This window comes from Diabrotica undecimpunctata, chromosome 8 (genome assembly GCF_040954645.1).
Source record: "Diabrotica undecimpunctata isolate CICGRU chromosome 8, icDiaUnde3, whole genome shotgun sequence".
Taxonomy (NCBI): domain Eukaryota; kingdom Metazoa; phylum Arthropoda; class Insecta; order Coleoptera; family Chrysomelidae; genus Diabrotica; species Diabrotica undecimpunctata.
In genome coordinates, this window is record NC_092810.1 from 126,032,880 (window position 1) to 126,058,814 (window position 25,935).

Consider the following 25,935-nt stretch of genomic DNA (forward strand, 5'->3'; position numbering starts at 1 on the left):
CACAAAGTTAAAACATTTCACGAGTGTACATTAAATATTAAAAATTATTATTTAAAATATAAAACAAGAACATCTTATTTTACTTGGTGTTGCCATCTAATTCTTGTCCTTCCCTTTCTTTTATCACTTAGCGATCTCTTGTCTCAAACTTTTTTATTATCCCTGTGTATTACCAAATGTGACTCCTCCATCTTATTTTTGGGCTCTAATACAACTTGTAACTTTGGGTTCGCGGCTAAAGTCACATAACTCTTCATTTTCATTACTGTTGCCAAAAAACTTATAACCAGAAAGATCTGTTTTTATCACGCCAGAAATAATTCTCATTTACGATGCCAAGTATCCAGTATCCAGCTTTTTCCGCTACTGTTGTCAGAGCCCAGTGGAGAAGAGTGCAGAAGTGAAAGAGGAATTTTATGGTGATTTACAACAATCCTAGTTGGATGCGTGAACACCACACACAGTATCTAGATAAACTTAAGGTATGTTCTGGAATAATAGGCGATAAAACAATTGATCTTTTTTCCAATAAGAGAAACTTAAATGATCCAACGTATTTCGATTTATTGAAAATAGTATTATACCTTAGTTGACTCAGTTAGTTCCAAATACATACAAGTAAGTATTTTTTATTTTAATTTAAGGTAAAAATTTCTACCTTAAACTAAATAGTATGCGTAACACAACACCTAAACAATGTGTTTCCCAGAAAATGGATTGGAAGGCCTGCTTTTACCGAATAACCCCTGCGATCACCCGACATGAATCCTTTAGACTATTTTCTGTAGGGTCACTTACAAAACATTCATAAGAAGAATCGAAGATTACTACAGAACATTATATAGTCGATATGCTCAAACTCCAAAGATAGAAATCCTAGCAGTACAAAATCAAGGATCAGAGGAACTTTCAGATATAACCGAAGCGGAAATTAAATCAGCGTTAAAAGGTAGGAACTACAAAATACCTGAAGAAGATGGTAAGTGAAACGATAAAACTAGGAGGCAAATGCGTCATAGAAGCTTTAAAAAACTCTTTATAAAGTCTGTCCCTTTGAAGAAGTTACACCAGAAAAATAAAATAGTGGCAGTACGATAGTATTGCATAAAAAAACAGAAATTGGAAACTACAGACCTTATCTTATTTATATAAGCCCTTTACGAGAATAATTACTAACAGACTGGGACCTAAGCTTGGTTTTCACCAACCACTAGAGCAATCCGAATTTAGGAGTGGCTTTGGAACGAATGACCATCTACAAGTAATAAAATCCTTGACAGAGGAAGTTATAGAATACAACAAGCCATTGATATTATTATATGTAGACTTTGAGAAAGCACTTGATTCAGTTCAACATATATCCATGTTAAGAATTCTTCCAGAGTGCAGTATTGATGACAGGTACACAACTCTTTTTCGAAATATATCTAATAGCGCCACAGCTGCAGTGAGAATGTACGATGAAGACATAAATATATTTCCCTTGGATAACGGTATTAGGCAAGGGGACACCATATCTCCTAAACTATTCACCACTTTATTACAGAGTGCCATGAGAAACAATAATTGGGAAAATATTGGAGTCAACATAAATGGGAAGATTCTGAACAACTTAAGATGTGGAGATGGCATAGTCCTTATTGCAGACAATGCCTGTCAACTTCTTTAAGACCTTTAGAGCTCTTGTACATGAGTTGGCCTTAAAATTAACTTTGCCAAAACACAATAAATGACCAACCTTGTACTGGCTAAAAATATTTCAACTAATGTCACGCAAATTGAATAAGTTTATACTTATAAGTCTCTGGGCCACGAGATTAAATTAGAAAGAGACAATCAAACAACAGAGTTAAACAGGAGAATAGTACTAATATGGGCAGCTTATGGCAAACTGAGGGAAGTCTTTAGATCAAATATTACCATGTCCTTGAAAAGAAAAGTCTTTGATCAATATGTACTTTCAGTTCTAACGTTAGGAGCAGAAACATTGACCGTTATCAAAAAAGTAATCAATAAGATACAAGTGGCACAGAGACCAACGGAGAGGTCAATGTTAAATATACCTCTCAGATTTTAAAATCAAATAGGAGAAAAACTGGTGGTACGGAGTACGGACGCTGTTAAAAGAATTACAATGGAATTATTAACGGGAGGCCTATGTTCAGCAGTGGACTCCAAAGGCTAATGATGATGATGAAAAATAATTGAGCAGTAAGAGATGTTGCAAAATGTATTGCTAAGTTTTAAAAATCGTATGGCTTGTTGTCTTAAAGTAAATGAAAAACATTTTAAGAATCTGTTGTAATCGCCTTTACTTCTTCTTTAAGTTCCATCTTCTATCAAAGGTTGGAAATCATCATGGCTATGCGGACTCTGTTGACTGCCGCTCTAAAAAGTTCTGCACTACTGTATTCAAACCATTCCCTTAAGTTCTGAAGCCAGGATATTCTTCGTCTTCCCACATTTTGCTTTCCTCGGATTTTGCCTTGCATAATAAGTTGTAATAATGTGTATTTTTGCCCTCTCATTACTAAGTATAACTTTATACTCAAGTTTTCGTCTTTTGATATTTAATATGATTTCCGCCTCATTTCCTATCCTTCTAGTTACTTCCACGTTTGACATTCTTTGAATCCATGATATTCGTAGGATTCTTCTGTAACACCAAAATTCAAAGGCGGCCAACTTATTCAGATGGACTTGTTTTAGTGTCCACGCTTTCAAGCCATAAAGAAGAGTAGAGAACACGTAACATCGAAGCATTCTCAGGCGTAGTTCTAGGGGAGGATGGGGCATTGTGAACCATCTAAGGAAGATATGCACATACTGTTAAACCAGAAATGATTTTGTTTTGTTTAATTAATTAGGGACGTTCATTAAACATTTAACTGTCATTTAGTTGCAATTGAAACATAATTTATTTAACGTATTTTCAACAAAAAAATGACAACTGACTATATGTCAAAAGTTCACATTGCCCCATAGGGTGGGGCAATGTGAACTACTGAGGAAAGTCACACTATTTCATTATCTAATGGCTATGTTTGGTAAATAAAATCAAGTAAAAAGAATTTTTTTATTAAAAATACTTAGAAAACCGGTAACAGAACATTAGTAAAAATAGACACATGTATTTATTCAGAAATACAAATTCACACTAAAATTCTTCATCATCTTCTGGATCTATTCCCGCACATGCTTCATGAGCCCATTTCAGACAGGCCGAGCAACGTACCCATCCTTCTTCATTGGCTGATGAGGAGAACCAGTCGTTACAGTAAAAACATTCAGCATCTTCACCATTGCCATCATCTTGTACTTGATGGTTACATTTATTTTTTTTCTTTCCCTTACCATCTTTGGAAGGACAAACTTTTATTTTTTTGTTACTTCTTTCACTATCTTCGTGCTTATCTTCATTTATTTTTGTCTTAGCTTTTTCCTTTTTCATTGTTTCTATTGCCTCCTTCGTGTTTATTTCAAGTTCTAATTCTAGCTTATACGGACTAGATGTCAGTACAGCCGTTTTACCTTTTTTGGATTTCCTCTTTGGTACCATTAATTTACTTCTCTTTGGCAGAGGACGAATGTCTTTAGGGCTGTTTGCTCCAAATGAAGTTGTTGCTCTATTGTGTGCAGGGGAAATTGTCAACCTCAGGGGAAAACTGAGGTTGAAGCAATTACCTCATCTTGACTTAAGTGAGGCTCTGCAGTTGAAGTTGAAGGAATTGCCTCATCTTGACTTGACACTGGTAGACTATTATTCTCCAAATCTCTTTCAGTCGTAGCAGATGGTGCAAAATCGAGGTCTGTAAATATATTGGGATCATAAGGTACTATCCCACATTTTTTAAAAGCGTTAAAGCAGTCAAAGGTGTTGCAGCTTGTAAGAAAACCTCACCAAAAATTTTAGAGATTTGGAAAGCTGTTACCACTCTGCCTGGGTTGTTATTAAGAAACTTTTCTAATGCCATATCATAATATCGTGCTAAAGGAGCCATGACACCCACATCGGTTGGCTGCATTCGATGGGTGGAATGTGGAGGCAAACAAATGATATGTACATGTTTTTCCCTAGCCAAATTAATTACTTCTATGTTTTTTGTATGGCTGCTGTGTCCATCCAAAATCAATAAGATCGGATCGTCTTCACTTGGTTTCGTTTGTTAAAGAAAATGTTGAAACCATATTAAAAAGAGTTCACTATTTATCCAGCCACTATCGCTACAGGCGAATATTGAACCTGGAGGTGCACCAGCTTGGAGTTCAACTTTCATTCTCTTTCTTGCAAAGATTAACATCGGCGGTATGAAGATTCCTGATGATGACATGCAAATAACGGCTGTTGTTATTCCACTTCTATCAGCAGAAGTAAGCCGTCCAACTTGTTTCCGTCCTTTATGCGCCAAGATTTTACTATTACATTTGGGGACTGTACCTAGACCTGTTTCGTCACAGTTAAAAACACGCGTTGGATTGACATGTTTAGAATCCAAAGTAGCTTTATACAGATCAAACAATTGTTTTACATTGTAACGATTAAAAGCTTCAGCTCTTGCAGCAGATGTTGATTCGGGTTTACGTAATGAAAGCCCTGGGTGCCGTTTTCGAAATCCGTATGCCCAATCTAAACCTGCAAGTTTGTTTGTTTTATTATATGGATGGTCTATGATATTTTTTTACGCTTCTTCATATCTAAATATAATTATACAATTCTTCTTCCTGTTCCTTGCAAAAAACCGTTTTGTAGAAACCTAGACCCTTTTCGTCAGGAGAAATTCTTGTTACTTTTTCTTTGCATCTGCGAATTAACGTTGCTTTCGGGATACCATAAACTTTACTAGCTTTTAAATAGCCCATTTCCCCAGCTTTAACTGTCCGGATAGCATTCTTCAAGGCAACAAGAGACCAGGATTGTTGCTCAGTTTTCCTCACATAATTTCGTACCATTTCTAACTGCAAAAGAAGCATATAATTAAAAAAGTGTCAAGAAAATATAATGGGGCAATGTGAACCACTCTTAGTCCACGTTGCCCCATGCGTAGTACACATTCAAAATATGGAAATTAACGTACCAGTTCACAACGTATCAAAAGCAAATCTTAATTATTAAAAGCACATTTTACAAGCAACACCACAGTATCAAAAAGTTAAAATAATCATGTCTACTTACCGAGAAATCTTTAGTCAAAAGTAGTAAATTTCTTAGATCAGCAGCGACGAAACACGTGTTTTTAATTATAACACGTCTGAACGTACTCCCCGTGCGTTCACACTCATACTAAAAGTAGATAAGATGTCTACGCATATTTGTAGTAGTTACTAGATGCAGTGTTGCCAATTTTAAACAAAATAACCGATGTGGTTTACATTACCCCCATGGTCCATGATGCCCCATCCTCCCCTAACCTTATATCCCGAAAACAAAGAAACTTTTTAAGTTTAACGAATGATGCACGTGCTATTTCAATGCGTGTCTTAATTTCTTTGGTTTGGTCTACATCTGATGTTATCCATGTTCCTAAGTATTTATAGTTATTAACACTCTCAATTGCAGTATCTTCAATAGTCAATTGGATATTTGCATGTACAGATTTGGTCATGATCATGGATTTAGTTTTCTTTAAATTTATCTTCAGTCCGTACTTATCACAGCGTTCATTAAGGCGTTGCATTACGTTCTGTAAATTATTGTTGTTATCATTGTTGTTGTGTATTGACATACTTCTAACACAAATTTGTTTTCAGCTGTTGTAGGTTTTCTGCGCAATGATTTGGATAAATCTTTTACTGTACCAGTTTCGTTAAACTTTTTACTAATTTATTGACAGTAGATCTTGTTATGATATGATTAGGATATAAATTATTGAAAATTATTCAAACTAATCGAGTTTATTCATCTAAATGTATTATTTTATTTTCGGCGAAGTTTATATAAATGTAGCAATAACTCTATATTTATGGCATTTAGGTATGGGGAACATTATATGAATGATAATAAATATTTCTTAAATACCTTAAAAGGCAAACAATATATAGGGTATTCCATTTGCAATAAGAAAGTTCATTAGATTTAAAGAAAAACGGAAGATCTGACACCACTGTTAATACCACCATAATATTGGCGGAATCACAAGACCGTTTAATGCACAAACCGATATTTACAAACTTGTTTCTTTGCAGTGATTGTTCAATTAAAAAATAAATCTCAAATTAAATGCTTCCATATGGAACTTACAAGAGATGTATATTATTAAATTAAAATTATTAAAAATAATTTACTTACCTAAAAGCTAACCACATATCAACGCACATGACGTTCATCCAGAAAAAAGACACCAAGAAGAAGAATATAATGAGGTAACCTAAAAATATTTATCAGATATTAGTCCAATCTGGTTAATATGTCGTAATTAATAATTGGAATACTTAAAGTTAAATATATACAGTGTCTTCCAACGGAAATTTGATCCCCTGAAACTCAGACCCCAAGAGTTTCTTCAAAATTAAAAAAACACGTCAATTTGTATTGGGAGTAGGACGAATTTTCATGCAAAGTTCATGTCCTCAAATGTAACCCCTACTGCCTCACATCAACCACCAGTTTTTTTTAAATAGCAAGTAAGGTCGAGTGGCACATCATTTGAAAGGTAATTATTTTCTCCACACGACACTCTATTTTTTTTTAGTTTACGAAATAACTTTAAAGATAATTTTGGATTTAACTAATTTATTGCTTGAACACCAGTAATAACAAAAAACAAAAAAATCATCAAATTAACCAATTAAATGTTCGAAATGACCTTCTGTGACCTCCATACGTCTCTTCATACATTTGCAAATAACTCCGGTGTCTATAATTGGCATTCTTTTACAATTCTTTGTCGCAACTCTGCATGATCTGCAGGCGGAGTGGGGAATAGTTTTGATTTTAGGTAACCCCACAAAAAAAAATCCAAAGGCGAAAGATCCGGTGATCTGGCCGGCCACTCTATTGGACCCCTTCTGCCAATCGAACGCCCTGGAAAACGTTGATTCAAAAATTGTCTTACGCGTATATAAAAATGTGGGGGTGCCCCGTCATGTTGGAAAATCAGTTCATCATCTAAAAGATTATTGTCATATTCCAATGTGTCAGTGATCAGCGGATCAATAACGTCTTTTAACAAATTTAAATAGGTTGCTCCGTTATGATTTCCTTCAAGAAATAATGGTCCAATAACGCGATTTCCTAAAATGCCAACCCATCGTAAACCAAAAGTATTCATATTTTATAAGTGTGAAATTTATGGGATTTTATAATTCGATAAACACTAGATGCTAATACACCAGATGCACGAGATAGTTGTCTGATAGACTGTCGATTATCTATTTGTAAATGACCCAATACCGCCACCTCAACTGCTTCATTTCGCATCCGACAGTCTACTTCGTGCTTTGAGTTGTTAAAGTCACCTGTAGCTTCAAATGTAGATCAAAGAAGAGAAAGTTGAAGATCTATGAAACCGGGGTAAAAAGTATGCTGTCATATGGATGTGAAACGTGACAACAAAGAGAAACCAAAGAAAGATAGAGGTTACAAGCATTTTGAGAAAGGAAAATATAAGAAATGGATAAATTGGGGAACTGTTGTGAATATAAGGTGCAATAATATTATGACAATAATACTATGATGACAAACAACGCAAGCAGCTCATACAGTATGGGCATGTAGAGTGAATGGAAAACAGTGGACTACCAAAACAAGAAAGCGCCTGGACACATACAGAAAGACCAAGAAGAGGACTACCGAAGAAAACATTGATATAAGGGGTAAGATAATGAGCTTCAAAGAACTAAGAGGACAGTGTGGAAATATATATATATATATATATATATATATATATATATATATATATATATATATATAATTTACCACTCATGCTATATGATGAGATACAAATACAACCTCGTACAAGCTCTTAGTTTTAGGGTTCATAGGTTGACACATCCTTCTCACCGAAGGGATTCTCTTAGCCTTCTAAAGTCCATTTTGTTACAGAATTCTTATTCATTATATGTAATAATTAAATTTTTTTAGCTTTTCTCTATTAGCGACACACTGTCCAGACACAGTTTGAATGACAATAGTCAAGTACAGGACCAACCTGACATCTCAGTAGACACACCAGATAACGACTTCTATAACGTTCCTTCTTCCCCTATACGTTACTACTCTCTCCCTTATTTCCCTCATTTGACTGAGAAACTCGTTGGAAAAGATTAATGTGGTTTATAACATCCCCTGTATGGATTTTAATCTATGTTACATTGACCAGACTCATATATCCCTTAAAGGTCGACTAACTTCTCACAAGAGTGATATTAGATGCCAAAAACATTCCAGTGCCTTAGCACAACACATTCTTACGTCTGACCACCGACCAGATTATAAACAGGTCAAAATTCTTTGTACAGAAAGCAACCATTTCAAGAGAAGCTTCCTAGAAATGTGCCACATTTTTCTCAATTCTTCCATTATGAATAAGCGTACTGACATCGACAACCTCAGTTTATTATACGATTCTCTTCTTTCCAACATCAAATAAAAAAATTTTTTGACGTTCGTTTGCCTCTGGACTGTTTCATCTCCGTTTCCTTTAATCATTTATCATTACATCCCAGCCACCTATCCTATTAACCTTCTTTTTATTCCCCATTAGTACTTTCTTATGTACCCAACCTTTATACATTTATACTGATTCATTCCTAATTTATATTTAAACCTTTACTTATTTTACAATCTATATCCTCCTTCCTTGACTAAATCGCCATAATAAATTTCAGACTTCAACCTTTCTTCACTACATATTGGTCTATATAATTTTATTTCCTTCAGAGTCCTCTGCGTTGTTGGTTTGCGCTCTTGTGTATCGCGCCTGCTCGTCTCACACTCCAATTAGTTGTCTCAACACACAACATGAAAGACACACAACTACTTCAACGTAAATGCCGGTAACTTGACATTCGTTTTCCGGTTAGAACTCTTTAATTTCGAGATGCGCCCTAAAGTGAAGTATAAAATCTTTTTTAAATGTTAACTTTGTTATAACAACAGTTCTGTGCCGGTGTGTTTTGTCAATTTTTTGTTTTTATCTCAACACTTTACTGTTAAAAGTTTTTTTACGTGCAATGTGACAGGTTTTTATAGTGCTTCGTGGTAGTTTTTATTCATTTCTTTCACTTTTAAAGTAAAATTTTTTCTCGTTGTTATACATGAAGGCTACTACATATGAACATTTAGCTACTATTTTAACGCCACCATTTTAATATTTTGACCACGGTTACCAAGAGAATGGTGTGTTTGTTTTACACCTTATCATTCTTCACTCACCATTCATAAGTTCTTTTTACATGTTTTATATTCTTTCCTACCACCATTGTATTCTTTTAGATTGAACTGATGAAGCTTGTAAATACAATAAGCGAAACATCTTCAAATATAGGAATGAAACTATGATTTCCTTTTATTATTTCTCCTTTGACCGATATCCTCGTGACCAAAAGATTTAGTTCTTTTGGAACTTACTCATTGTATATATATATATATATATATATATATATATATATATATATATATATATATATATATATGTTATATTATACACATGACATTATAGTCACGTGGCTATAATGTCTCGAAAGCTCAAGTAATATATGGATAATAAAGATGGAAACAAAAATCGTAAATAAAGACTAGTGATTGAATTTATTTTTAAAAAACCGTCAGTCATATCTGAATATTATTAATAAAACATAATTCGTGTGATTCAAGATAAGAGGTCATTATTAGTGAGATAGTTAACATCAAAAAACCTAATAGTAACCAATAGTTTCAAAATTAATCAATTCATTAATTAATATAAATTTCTCATTGCATTGATTAAGTAAAGTTTTAAAGTTAACTAAGAAACGATAAGTTAAACATATCAGTACTTACCCAAAACGTGACATGTTGTATCAGGAAACTGTCCTGAGTAGAGCTGAATAGTGACCAGAGTAATATATGCTGCTAATAAAGTAAACACGTATGACATAAGCGCTCGTCTGTGTAAATTTCTCTCAGGTAAAAGCAGATAAACGAGAAACGTAAGCAGCAGGAATGGCATCGATATTATCATACCTAGAACAAAATTAACACGTTAGTTTGTTGAAATTACTATAGTAGTAAATATTCACAACAAATGTTTAATAAAAGTATAAAACCTAAGAGTGAAATAAACTTTAAGACGTTGAGATTTAAATTAAAATGTTTGTTAGTTGTTTGTTTTTTCTATAAGTATTTGTTATCTATTATACTTATTGTGTATAAACCACAATTTTTCGATATGCAAAAGCAAATATAACCAACTGAAAAATTAAATAAACCCTTACTAATTGATCCCTACCGGAAGTAAAAGAACTAGACAGGGATGCATACTATCATCATTATTTTACAACTTATATTTTGAATATATTTTAGCATTTTTATGGTCCCATTCTGTATAAAATTTTAATTAACGTCACATAAATAATTTCCATAAACAATGAAATATTATCTCGAAATCATCGAAGAAAAACACTTTAGTGTCTCCTCGAATGAAATAAACAAAACTTAGATGTTATTTTACTCATCCCAAATTGCCTCGGGTAAATCGCTTTTAGGATTGTGTCACAAATAATCACAAAAAGTGGTTTTTTACATTTTGCCGGATGATTCTACCAAGATAGTTACTTTTTTTTCTTCCATCGTTTTTCTTCGTTTCGCCCATAGTGATTAAAAAAAATTATTAAGTTTTTAATCAAAATATAGCGCGCCGATCTAGCTATTCTAGGTTGAGTGAAATACTCAACAAATAGCGAATGGGGGAATTTTTATCGCTGACATTAAGGTGATGTGTGAGAAATATAATTCATTCGTTGGTTGGGATCTTGAAGTCTGGGTCCGCCATTTAGCCTGTCAAGTACCGAAAGTTTGGTCAGAGTACCATCAGATTTCCGGATTAGACCTTGAGGGGATCAGGTGGCGATCCGTTAGTTAGGCGGTACAGGCTTTTCGCCGATTCGAGCGATGTTTGGTAATTTTTCGGATCAGATAATCTCTGAAAGTAGTGGTAAAGATGTAGTATGTAGTAAAATACTATGAAGTAAAGTAAAATATCCTGCAAACTAGCAAGAAAAAACAAGAAATTCAGTTTCCAGTTAATTCACATAAGTTCATCTTTAACGGTGGTGAAAGCACAAATTCACGTTTTTCCTTTTTTTTTATAACTTGCCACGGCCAGAGGTACTGGGATGCTTGGATTAGGATGATCTCCACTCTTGAGGAATTTTGTGTTGTTCTATTATTTTTTGAATTAATTTTAGTAGTTGTTTGGTCAGATGTGGTCGTCCATATTTTAAGAGTTCGTCCGGTATTCTGTCTTCTTCTGGTGATTATCTCTTTTTTTGTCTGTGAATCAGTAATGTAATCTAGGTATCTAATAACTGCTTATACCAGTACTTTCTATATTAATAGGCAAAATAAGGTGCCAGTGGATAGACTGGTGGAATCTGGCCATGGATGGGTGAACTCAGTAACGACAGACACCATGCCCTGGGCTACGCGGATGACCTGCTTATATTAGCCCCTGGAAAATCCAATAGCACAGCCACATATTATAATGAAACAGGTTCTGACTGTAGTTACATAATGGATGTATTATTCCATTTTTTACGGTGTGCTTTTATTAAATTTTTCGGTAAGTTGTTAGCCTGGCTAAATGATTGATAATTATCAATATATCTTTCTCTTTTTTTTTCAAAATTATTCTATTTTAGCTACCAGTCAAAAATTCTCAAAAAAATTCCTAACAGTTCGTCTTCAAAATAGGAATTAAAAGATTTTCCTCTCAGATAATGATTTGTATTTTGAAGACAACTATAATAAGAAACAGTTACTTAAAGTGCTCCGTACTAAAACTTATAAGAAACAATATATACTCCACACTATTGCAATATAACATGGCAATACTGTTTTAAGGTTACCACCTTATTTTTGCATATTCAATCGTATCAAACTTATTTGGGGACAAGTAAAAAAATATCCCTCCGGATTCGGAGGAAAATTAAATGTAAAATACTACTAAATTCCACAGTTTCGTCTAAGTACGTCATCGTTATACGCTAATAGGGATTTTCAACGCTTCTCATATGTTTCAGGCACTTGTCATATGTCGTATAATTTTAATATATCTACGTCATATGTTATTGGTATATAATACCAATAACTATACATACCAAAGACGTATGACGTAGATATGTTAAAATTGTATGACATATAACAAGTGCCTGAAACAAATGGGAAGCGTTGAAAAGCCCTATAGAAGATGCCGTTGTATCAACTAGTATTTTTTCCGACAGGATGGTAGAGTGATAATTTTTTTACATTTCACTTTTAACCATTTAAAAAAGAAAGAAATATAAATCTGCAAGAGCAGACAAACGTAATAGAGGAAGACCACCTACACGTTGGGCTGACGACATCAGGCGTATCAACAAAAATTGGCAACAAAGAGCACAAAATCGCAAAGATAGGAGGAGTTTAAGGGATGCCTTTGCCCAGCAGTGGACGTGATAAATGAAGGCTGGATGATGATGATGATGACTCCAATCTTATAAAAAATTTTCTATTTTTTTTACAGATGTTTCAAAATTCAGCAATGAGGTTAATTCAGCCCTGTACCAGATATGATTCTTTCGGTTCGGTTACTTTAATTTAACGAGCATATCCTAAACACCCAATTAAACAAAGTATAAAGCATAACTTCCCATATGTCAAGAAAAAGGTAGAACAGCTGACTTCATATATGGTGTGGGTGTTCGGGAAATGAAGAGGCACACTGAAGTGCGCGTAGTTCGGACTCGGAAATAATATTAAAGTGCGGACCAGAAGATTTAAAACTTTCTATTAAGGCAAAGATCTTCAAAACTTGGCATAACAAATGGCAAAAATCAACCTTTAAGCTACGACATATTAAAGACACGCAGCAACAATCACTGCAGATAGCGATATCGCGGAAGAGATTAAAGGAAGAATTCAGACAGCAAACAGGTGTATGTACAACCTCCACAATACTTTTAAATCTAAAAGCCTAACACTAACATCAAAAATTAAAATATATAAAATGGTGATTAGACCGGTGCTCATGTATGGATGTGAGACGTGGACCCTGACCAAAGAAACTGAAAGAAAACTTAGATGTTTTGAGAGGAAAATCCTCAGAAGAATCTTTGGGCCTTATCACGACATTAATAGCAAACAATACCGAATGAGAACAAATGCTGAGGTCAAGCAGATGTATAGATCAAGCGATATAGTCCAAGAGATTAAATCCCAACGTCTAAGATGGACTGGCCATGTCCATAGACTCCCTAATAACCGCCTTGCCAAGCTAATATGGGAGGAAGCCCCCACAGGAAGAAGGTCCTTAGGACGTCTACTTATGCGATGGAGAGACAATATATGGTCAGATCTAAGAACAATGGGGCTACCCACTGACCCAACTATTATGGACGACCATTCAAGATGGAAGCAAGTTGTGCAGTCAGCCAAAACCCACCCCGGATTGTAGTGCTACGAGAAGAAGAAGAAGATATTAAAGACACAGTTATGGGAGAAAAATCTAGCAAAAAAACACAATAAAAGTAAAAGTAGAAGAAGAACTAACCGACTCTATTGAAGCTGGAAATAGGATAAGACAGGGAGATTCCCTGAGTCCTCTATTGTTCAACCTGATTATGGATGAAATAATAAAGAAAGTAAGAACTAAAAAAGGATACCAAATGGGAGAAAAACAACTTAACATAATCTGATATGCAGACGACGCAATACTACTCTCTCAAAGTCAAGATGATTTACAACGTATGCTGCTTAAATTTAATATAACCGAAAATTTAACATGTTAATTTCCCCAAAAAAGACAAAATGCATGGTTATAACAGCTAATTTACTAAGATGTAAATTGAAGTGGAAAGGTCAGATAATAGAAAAAGTGATGGAGTTTAAATATCTAGGCATCACATTATCTAGTTACGAAAAGCTCGAAAATGAAGTAGAAGATCAACTGAATAGAGCAAACAGAGCCGCAGGTTGCCTGAATGAAACAATATTGGAGAGAAATAAAAATATCGGGAAAGAAATGAACGGTAGAATTTACAATACAGTCATCAGATCAATAATGATATGCGCGGCAGAAACACGAAATGACACAGAAAGGACAAAAAGGATGTTAGAAACAGCAGAGATGAAAACACTCAAATAAATTTATGGTAAGACACTATTGAACAGAGCTAAAAGTACAGATATACGATCTAGCTACAAGGTGGAGAACATCAAGAACTGGGTAAGACATAGAAGAGTAGAATGGAACAATCATATAAGCCTAATGACAACAAAGAGAGTAGTAAAGACGGCAAGAGATGGTTCCCCAATAGGAAGATGATCAGTAGGAAGACCACAAAACGATGAAACGACAACTTACTGGAGGCACATTGAAAAACAGACAGAGTCATGTCTACAAAAAAAGAAGAAGAAGTTATATGGGCTAAACCAGGTCATAAAAAAAAAACAGAGTGTAGTTAACAGATTATAATTAGGCCATACTAGACTAGGCAATATAAACTTACGGTAAAACATATTATGGAATGTGAGAAATTCAAAAATCAACAATCTCATTTTAAAATGGATTCAAATTTATCAGTCGTGCTAGGTTAAAACAGTAATTCAAAGAATTTTATAGACTATTTGAAAGCAATTATGAGATTTCATAAGATTTAATTTTTTGGTTAAAATTATTTACACTTTCAGTACTATTTTGAAAAAATGACTTTTTTGTAATCTACGTAACATACGTATAATTATAAAATTGTACAGATCCGTTGCTAATAACAAAAAAGGTGAATGTGACTTTGTCTTTAAATAAAAAAAAAATACATACACGCGCAAGTATATGTTTTGTTTCATATTTTGTTAATTTCTCATGTTCTGATCAATTCAGTAAGCCAATTAGACAAATTTACAACTTTAATAATTGAGAAGTCTTGTCCTCCTGGAAAGGGCTTAAAAGTAAGTACATAACTATCATGCAACCTTACTATCATACTCCGATCCGATATTGCTTCAAAAATCAGGTCGGTACGGGATCATAAAGGAATGAGCACAACTCTGCTCGCTTTCTACTCCTTCTCGATTTTACATTAGTCTATCTTGCCAGTCGATCAGATTCCATTTCATCTATACGTTCAATCAATACAATTTACTGACCACCTATTGGTTCAAAACATTCATCACATCTACAAAAATCTCTGCTCACGATATAACAGTCTCTCTCATATAGATACCTTGGATACCTTGATACTGGAATTACTGGTAATGAAAAAACAGATCATTTTGCGAATGAAGCTAGCAACCTAGTGACCATAATTTAACTAGCTAGCGATCTCAAACTCGTTTATAAAAGTCAGTAGATGATATCTGGCAAAACTGATGGTAGAAGAGAAAACAACTCTTTATGCACTTCCAACGTTTATTGCTCCTAACTAGAAGATACACATAGATTATTAGAAGACCCCGAAATAACCACACCAAACTTATCCATGGTGTCTTGATGTTCTCAGGAATTGTTCAACTTGTCACCATTGCAATGTTTTCCTGACTGTGAAACAAATCCTCACCGGCTGCAAATCATTCATCAACTTGTAGGTATAAAGTATTGGACTGGTAACCTACACAGAGATCACGAAAGCTATACAGGTTCTAAAAATCACTGAGCTCTACCGTAAGATTTAATCTAATAGATATGAGTTTAAGATATTTAATGATTATTGTATGTTCAAATGGTCATAGTTGTCGAGGTACTTTATGTAAATAAAAAAAAATAATTTTTTGGTAACTAGGTTACCCAATGCAATTCATTTTTAATTTTAAAATACATGTAGGAATAAAAAGTGATGTGAATTGAGAAACTCGGATTGTAATTACAACAACAAGGGATTTCCAGTTATTAAACTTTGCTCACGTTTTACAGATTTATTTTTATAATCAGATCATTATGATAACATACAATGACGTTATTTAATAACGATAATAAAAAAATAGCTACAGTGCATATCATGAATAAAAAATAAGTATGATACTGTCATACTAACACGATTTTCAGTCAGCTAAATTAAATATGGCCTCTTGGCCACGAATTAATGCGAAACGAAAAAAATAGGCTAAGAAAACCAACAGAAATTTAATATAAGGAATTCATTCATATATGTAAATAGTAATGAATAAAAATTCAAAACATTACTCTAATCTTCTAATTTTATGTGTTATGCCAAGGAGAGATTAAAGGCATAAAAAAATCTTAAAAAAATCGTCCGCGTAATTGCGAGATTATATAAAACAAGCAGTATTAGAAGGTCAAAAATGACATTTGCAGTACACTTGTCGTAAAAGCGGAAGATTTAAAAATAAAACGTTATTATCCTAGTTTAACTTCTAAGTTTCTTCATCTAAAGCTGCTTATAATATTGGCTATCACATTGACCCAATTATTCTATTCACTACAGCTCGGAATGATCAGGACATACGTCTGCGTCCAGGGCCTCTCTTACAATCAATCTTGTCTTGTAGAATTAAATTATCTTAAGAGAGTCATACTTACGACCGCAACAGAGGACTCTAAAGGGTCCTCATAATGACTTTTTTAGGAGACAGATGCGATCTACTTGAGTACTTCTAGCTTGCTAGCAAATCCGCCATTCCTTCCCTAACTGGTTACACCGTTTCTAGCGGCAGTTGGTAACGGCGGCAGGCATTGGAAGACAGTATCGCTACTTGGATTGCGTTTCCCGGAGCAACTAAGACTCTTATACACTAGGTTATCTTCTGTCCTCCGCACACATCTCATTTCGAAGCATGGAAAACCCTAGTAATCTTACTTATCAAGGACTCCTCCGTGTCAACATGAATGCATTTTGAGGAAGGTCCCCCCCCCCCCGGTGTAAAGAACGGTAACTCTTGAACGCTGATGACTCAGCAAGTCCCTATTCGGGTAAGGCTGGGCGCATAGTAAGTGTGGCCAATGTCCAGAAGAAAGTCTATCCTTTTCTGGCAGAACAAATGCCCCTGCAAGTCTATCTCCAGATGAGGCTGGCACCATAGCCATACTGTGGAGCCCAATCCTCCCCGCAGTAGCTGTGTTAGTACACGAATGCAGGTAGGTTCGACTTGCATGTTTGTTAGTTAACCTCCGAGGAACCTACTCCTCTGCTACTCATCTCTAAAGTGGGAACGTCTCACGAGCGCACGTCCAGCTCGGGACTAGACGTTTATGAACTTCCAGTTTTCCGCATATACATGTGAGCTCGTCTCGGATGCCAAGAGTACAGCCTGTTAGCCAGTGCGATTAATGGACTCATCCCGTTTCTAGTAGCCCCCATACCGACTACTGGCAGCTCAAACGACGGCCACGTTACTTTGCTTACATATAATAGACGTAAGATATGTATATCGCGCCCTTAGTAGCCTCTTACGTCAGGAAGGTACTAGCGTCCTAGCAGTATTCGTTTCATCCTTTTGCTCGTAGGTAGCTACTAGGACATACCAGCAGTCGGTAATCTTATTATGCAAAATGTGGCCCAAAAAATCAAATTGTGGATCAAGAAAAACATAAACGAACCTGTAACTATTTATTAAATGGCGCTTTGTAGCAACCAATTTGACAGTTGACTTACTTGGCCTCGATCTTGGCCATGTTTTGAGTTAAAATTCTGTGGATTATGTACCCTCGGACAGATACCAAATTCTTATCTTTAGGCGCTATTTGTAGATGATGTATCTCTGATCTTCGAATAAACTATTAATGTTGGTATATTATTGTTGTTGACTTCTTTTTCAATAATAATAACCACAGCCTGCTTGATTCTCTTAATGAGTTTACTACATATTTTTCTTTATTTAATAAGATAAGGACTTCATTGATTAAGATAAAAAGTAAAATGAAGAAAAATGTGTAGCTAACTCATTAACAGAATGAGAGACACATCATCTATAATTAAATACATAAGCACATCAAGATACGAATTTGATATTAATCCTAGTGTACATCACCTTTATAATTTTAACTCAAAACATGGCTATTTACCTACAAGATCAGAGCCAAGCAACTCAACTGTCAAATTCGCTGCCACAAAGCGCCATTTGATAAACATTTACAGGCTAAATCTATTTCTTAATTTATAAATAATTTTTTAAAAACGATTTTCAGATTGGAAATCGAAACGTCAAAAACACATAAAATGTGATTCTCATTACAATAAATTGTGGTGTAATTACATATAAATACAATATTTAACTTAAACATGCCACAAGCAAACAGTTTTAGAAGTATTTTAATTTCATATTTGATATTGATTTTATTAATTATCACTAGAGACTAACTAAAAATTCGTTGTTTATTCTCGTATTTTTGTATTTAGAACTATTTTTAATGTTTTTCTTCGTTGTATAGATTATATTATCGGAACTTCAATTTACAGGCCATTGTTTTTATTTGCCTTTTATTGGTGTGGTTTATTCGACTTTTATGAGGCAAATTACTTTGTAATGAGAAGTTCGTTAATAAAATTGGTGTAAAAGGGAAATGATTGGCTTTTTTGATCATGAAAGAATTACATGGCTTGTTTTATGAAGACAATAAGTTATTTTTAATTTACGTATCAACTGCATATATCTCTTTCGATAATCAATCCTTTAATGGGTTTTTAGAATTTAAACGATTTTCTATCTTAATATAGGATTACAAGGTGCGCCTAGATAAAACGGACATTACTATGTAAACAAATAATAATGTCAAAAATCAATTTGGTAGAAATATTAAGGTCAGGAGCAGCTATTTCGGTTACAAATTAAAAGCGATCGGTTCCTGATGGGAAGAATACTGGTCTATCAAAGAGATGACTTTAATAAGTATTATTTAGACTTTACCCCATCGAAAACATTAGGTAGGGTATTATCGTATGCTGACTTTAAATGCGGTCATACAAGCACCATAGTCCAAGGGAATATGTATTTCTCAGTAAGAAAATCTACATGTTTTCTCTAGAAATTTCGTCGTTGTTTTTTAATTATTAACAAGTTAGTATGACAACTGCAATTTTTTCGAATTTTCGCTTACTACTGAAAAGGTATCTATTCATACATAAATATAAACATTTTTACTGTTAGAAGATAGAAAAACCTTCAAAATGGAGTATTCAAAAATTTCGTAAATTATTTTGTAGCCGAAAAAACTGTAAAACAAGGAAAATCTGTTAATTATTTATAACTTCTGTAAAAATTAATATAAACTTTTGTAACTCCTTTTAAACGGGGGTCTTGTAGTGCTTAACAAATCCTTAAAATTTCAGCTCGATACGTTAATTATTTTAAAAGTTATTCAAATTTTATAGCCCAGGCGTTGGACTACTTTTTTCTCTACAGTAAAATGCTGAGGCGAACGAAAAATAGCGGTTCTTGACATCGATTCACTACTCGAACAGGTTTAAATAACTGCATGAAAAATAACTAACAAAATATAGACAATATATGAGAAGTAAAAAATTTAAAAGGATATCTGTAAACTAAAAGATTCGATTCGTAACGATTATTAAAATTTAATAAAAGTTATAAATGTCATTTGAATCATCTGTTTAAAGTTTTATAATAATTCTCGTTTTAAAATAATTTCATATAAATATAATTATTATTTTTAAACATATTATTTGGTTTTTATAATAATTAAATTTACTATGAAATTATATTTTATTAATATTATTATAAGTGTGAAGGGGGAAACCAAAAATTCAAGTATCTGTGGTTCTAGTTAATGGATTTTGATTTTTTTAATACTTTTATTCTCTTTGAGTTTATAATTTAATGGGTTAATAATATTATTAATAAATAAAAAATGTAATTCTCTTAAATAATTAAAAAATTTTCCAAAAATTCAATTGTTTCATTGTATTCTAATTGATTTTCTATTAAATAATAAAACATATTGCATTAAAAAATTTTGTGTAATAAAAAGTCTTTAATTTTTACGTTTTTTGATTATTATAAACACATTAGTTGCGAATTTGAACTTATTAATGAGTTTATTATTACTTATAACTGAATTAATGAGAACAGCAAAAGAAAATGAAGAAAAGAGGAGAAAGGTAGTAAATGAAAAAGTAAAAAGCTACAAATTAAAAGAAGAAAGATATAAGAAGATATTCCAAGAAAAATTAGACAATATTTTGAAAGGTAGGGCAAAAACTGCAAGTATAGAAGAAAAGTGGGAAAATCTCAAGACCAGCTTAATCATAGCTGCTGAGGAAACTTGCGGGAAGACAAAAATAGCAAATAATAGCATGAGGAGAACTGAATGGTGGACGGACGAAATACGAAGGAAAGTAAAGAACAAAAAAGAAAAATGGAAGAGATATCTAAGTACAAAGCGCGCTGAAGATTATGAGGCATATAAAGAAAAAAGAAAAGAGGTTAAAATAGCTGTGAAAGCAGAAAAAGAAAGGTCATGGGAAAAGTTTGGACTAAAAATGACAAATAATTATAGAGAAAACCAAAAACTCTTCTATGGCGCATTAAAACAGCTCAGACAAAAGAAAGAACACATGATGCCGAATATAAAAGACAAGAATGGAAAGGTAATAACAAAAGAAAACCAAATAATGGAAAGATGGAGAGAACATTTCAAAGAGCTAACTCATACAGACGTAGACAACATAGTGGAGATACAAGAAATTAATGAAGAACAAAAAGTAGAACCCATAACAACAGAGGAACTAAAAAAGGCAATTGAAAGAGTTAAATTGGGCAAAGCACCAGGCAAGGATGATATCACCCCGGAAATGATAAAATTCATGGGAATAGAGGGAGTGGACAGCATGAAAGAACTAATGAATGATATCATAAAGAGAGCGGAAATACCACAGGACTGGAAGAAAGACATTATACTACCAATACACAAAAAGGGCGACAAGAGAAACTGTAATAATTACCGAGGTATTACTATATCAAGTATTCCTGGGAAGGTATTCGCAAGAATAATAGAAACAAGAATAAAAACCCAAATAGAACCAACTATGGAAGATACACAATGTGGATTCAGGAAGGACAGAAGCACGCAAGACCACATATTCACAATAAGACAAATAAGTGAGAAAGTAATCAATAAAAATAGAGAAATACATATATGCTTTATTGATCTGGAAAAGGCGTTTGACAGAATACAAAGAAAGGACGTATGGAGGACATTAAAGGAAAGAGGAGTTGACAGGATAACAATTGATGTAATAAAGGATATGTACAATAATAATACAAATACGGTGAAAACCAACAACGAGGAATCCGAAGAATTTACTACAAGTCAAGGCGTCAAACAGGGATGCGTGTTGAGCCCACTGCTGTTCTCAGTGGTACTGGATGAAGCAATAAAGAAAGCCAAGAGAAGAATGAGAAAACTAACATTAGGATACTGGCAAATGAAACAGACTCAACTATCAGAGCTTCTATTTGCAGACGACATGGTTTTGATAGCAGAAAACAGAGAAGACCTACAGAACAACCTTGAAATCCTAGAAGAAGAACTGTCAAACATAAATATGAAAATAAATACAGAGAAAACAAAAACAATGATAATTTCAAATAAGAGAAAGACACACGCAATACAATTAAACGGAAAACAACTAGAACAAGTGGAACATTTTAAATACCTAGGAGCAATAATTGAATCAAACGGTAAACAAGACATGGAAATAAATGAGAGAATGGGACGAACAGGAAGCTTATTTAACACTATGAAAACAACATTTTTGGGGAAAAAAGAAATACCGGAGAAGGTAAAAACGGCAGTCGTTAAATCAGTAGTTAGACCTACAATCATCTATAATAGCGAGTCATGGACATTGACAGGAAGACAAAAATCTCGAGTCAATGCTATGGAAATGAGGTTCCTGAGGAAAATAGCAAACAGAAAGAGGACAGACAAAATACGAAACGAAACAATCAGACAAAACCTAAAACTAGAACCAATAAACGAAAAAATAGTAGAGGGGCAACTAAGATGGTTCGGGCACGTGTGTAGAATGTCGAATGAAAGATTAACAAAACGAGTGTTTGAAACGAGAATGCAAGGGAAAAACAAACGAGGAAGACCAAGAGTTAGGTGGGTAGACGAAATCAGAAAAGAAGTTAAGAAGAAAGGATTGACATGGGAAAGTGCACGAAATCTAACACAAGACCGGATAGCATGGAGACAACAGTGCAAATCTTAACCCCACCAGCCTTACACCTAACGGTAGAAAGGCTTAAGACTAAGTAAGTAAGTAAGTAGTTGCGAATTTAATAAAATATCCCTAGTTTTTACCTAATAGTTCCAAAATAATCTTTTTGAAGTTATACTTTTATACGCGCGGTCGACGTTGGAAATTTGCACGGGAGTGAATCGGTGAAATCATTACATATGTAAGATATGAGTAAGAGAGAGACAGAAGATATATGTTCTCTTTCTTTCTCTATCGAGAATAAAAATGTTCCTTTTGTATTTAATATTATATATCGGTACCTCGGAGGTAAAGGACACTATGTCCATTTTCTTACTTTTTCAGGAGAGCAGTTTTAAAATTTTTTAAATTTGTAACCAGTAAATACTCAAATGTTTCTTATATTTAATCAAGATTAATATATTATTATTGTGGTGTGTATAATCGTTTTTCATTCCATGAAGTGTTATATACCTGAGGTTGACCGTTCATTATATAAAATTTTTTTAAAAATGTGTAGTTGGACATTATATATATATATATATATATATATATATATATAATATTATATATATAATATAATATATATTAATATTATTATTTATGTGATATGTTTTGTATTATTTATTAAATGTTTATAATTATTTTAGGCTTTTGTATTTCAAAATAATAATTACAATAAATCACTGTATGACCGAGAACTGTCAATTTTGAAATACGTTAGTGTCATGTCTAATTGGTAAATTTCTTACGTGGTTGGTTTATACGCTGGTATATGTGAGTTCGAATCCCAATATGAATTTCCTTTTTTATTTTTGAAATATTTGAGATCAGACCCTAAGCAGGATAATTGGAAAGATAAAATAAGATAGCTTAAGCAACAAAAATATTAGGAGATTTGCGAACCAAGAACCAATAATGAATAAAATAGCAAAAAGACCATTGAACTGGTATGGGCATCTGACGAGGATACAACCCAACAGAATTTCAAGAAAAATTCAGAAAGAAAAGAACATCGTAAAAAGAAAAAGTGGCTGACCAAGAGAAAAATAGATACAGCAAGTAGTAGAGGCTGCAAAAATCACTCTAGAAATTGAGAATAATGGTAGGAAATAGAAAAGAATAGAAGAGATGGGTTAAATGGAAATTAGAATAACTAGCCCAAAACCGACACTTTTATAGGGTAAAAGGAAGGGTACACAGAAGGAAAGAAAGCTATTACAAAAAAATTACCTCAAAGATAAATAATTTGAATAACTTTTAAACTGATTGATAGATCGAACTGAAATTTTGAGGGTTTGTTAAGCAGTACGAGACCCCTCTTATCCTGCTGTTTATGGAACAAGAAATTATTTTATAAATTTTTAAAATGCGCTATTTTGGAGGTTTATTATATTTTAACAGATAAAATGTTTATATTTAAGTATAAATAATTCGCGAATGGATTTGGTGTCCGCAGTCATATAAATACAAACAAACAACAAGTATAAATAATTACATTCTTAATGTTAAGTGATTATTCCAAAAACGATTTTTCGCAGTAAATTGTTAATTATTAAAAAACAACGCCAAAATTTTTGCAGAAAAGGTGTACGTTTTCTTATGATAGGTATATATTAACGGAGAACTCATCAAATACCGGGCTATTACAAAAACCAGAACATGGTTAAATTTTGCTTATTTTAATAGAATACAAATGATTGCGACGGAAAACAAAGAGTGTCAACAGAAGCGGTTTGGTCGACCATAAATTAGAAAGAAGAAATAGAAGAGGAGTTTATATAGGACAATATAAAAGAAAGTGCAAAATATCTGAACAAAGGCAAAATGTAGAATGCAAAGAGAAAAGATAAATTAAAAAAGCAAATTCTTTAGATATACACAAAAATTTATTTCTCGAAATGCAGAAAATTTGACTTTGACCTGCAAGTGATTTGCACTTCCTGCTGTCATCAGTTGGTTGTTACCACTAAGTAGTTGGATCAAGTTTTTGTTCGAGCTATGAATTTGTACGCTCCTCTAAAAATAGAATCCTTTATCATCGATCAAGTGTCCTAATAATTTCAATGTTTTTTACTTTAATTGTGTAATTTAAGGATCATATGACTTCATTATGTTGCTAGTTCCAATTACTATGTATATAGACGTTTTTCACTGGTGATGGTCCGATAGGATTGAAACCGTTCTGAAAATTTATAAATCTATTTTTTATGATTTTTAAAATTTTCAATAAATTTTATACCATTTTACTCAAGAAGTTTTTACTTCATAGTAAGTTTTTTAAAATAAAAAACGTTTAAAGATTAAAAAAAAAAAAAATAAAAAAATGACACGTTGATTAATTACTTGTTCCCAGAACAAAGAAGAATCAATGTTAATTAATTAGTAGTGAAAATAGCACCAACATTAGAGTCTGACAAACACACATTAATATCAAAGTAAACTGTTATGATTAGGTCTAGGACTATTTTTAGCTTAATATTTTCTTTTCAGGCGTTTTCGTTCAATTTATTATATTTTTGACATTTCTGCCAATAAGTAGTATACTAAATTGATTCTTTTGCTAATTAAAGTTAAGAATAAATTTAATGTTTACATATTATAGGCGACTCCAGTAAATATTTTGGTACTTATGACATTTTTACAAGGCTTGTTCGTTATCTGTTGAGACCATAGATGCAGTAATAATAAACTAGATATAAAACTCGGAGAAAATAAGTAAATCCGATTTTTTAAAGTTTAGTGCGCGTGTTGTCTGCTAGGTGAAACAAATAATGGGACAAAAAATAAAAACAATGTTTAAACTTTCACTTGTTTTCTGTGATATTTACATGGAATTTTGTGAGAGTGGTTTTTTAAAATTTAACGTTAAATTGTTTAATTTAACGTTAAAGTAACGTTGTTTAATTTAACAAAATAATTTCCTTGCCGAAATATAATCGTTTTTTTATTTATACGAGTGTATTTTTAAATCATAATTAGATAAGACATTTTTTTACAAGTATGTATTGGTTAATCTTTGGTGAGTATCCAAGCCTATTAATTTAAACTCTGCCTACCATTTTCAATATTATAAATTGAAATGACATCCTATCCTATTCCCCATCACATGACATCCAATCTTCTTAAACTGGCGGCCGTAGCACAGTGGCTATATTACTGGGAGAAGAAGGAAAAGAATATTCTTTGAAGATAATGAAACAGAAAGTGACAGAGATCTACTTTCGAAAGAGTTGAACTTTGTGTTGGTAGGAGATAGGAAATCTAAATTATATCCCAATATTGTATGCTTTTATTATTACGAAAAGTTTCTCCAAACTGAAGCGCTTAGATTGTATTCAATGTTTATTTATACCACAATTCGGTCGTTCTTATAGTTCCGTCGGGAAATTTACCAGGTGAGTAAATTTAAAAAATACTAGTGGGTGAGTAATTACCACAAAAGACACTTTTCACGTTGAAGAAAACATTAAAAAAAGAAAAAACCTTGTTCTTGGCCACTGGTGACTTCACAAATTTTTTGTGTGTAAATGCTCAGATAGTCAATGGCATTGTTCTAACTGTAGTAAATAACCTTTCTTC

General features: G+C 33.2%; 1 protein-coding gene across 16 annotated transcripts in view; it reads right to left on the minus strand.

Annotated features, from left to right (window-relative positions):
- The window catches only part of LOC140447973 (G-protein coupled receptor Mth2-like), a 347,198-nt gene that overhangs the window by 52,886 nt on the left and 268,377 nt on the right, over positions 1-25,935 (minus strand). For all 16 annotated transcript variants that reach the window (XM_072540960.1, XM_072540959.1, XM_072540955.1 and 13 more), the window contains 2 exons: positions 9,980-10,162; positions 6,287-6,365 (listed from right to left, as the gene is read on the minus strand). In XM_072540960.1, coding sequence (XP_072397061.1) covers positions 6,287-6,365; positions 9,980-10,162 — 262 coding nt within the window. The remainder of the gene's footprint in view (positions 1-6,286; positions 6,366-9,979; positions 10,163-25,935) is intronic.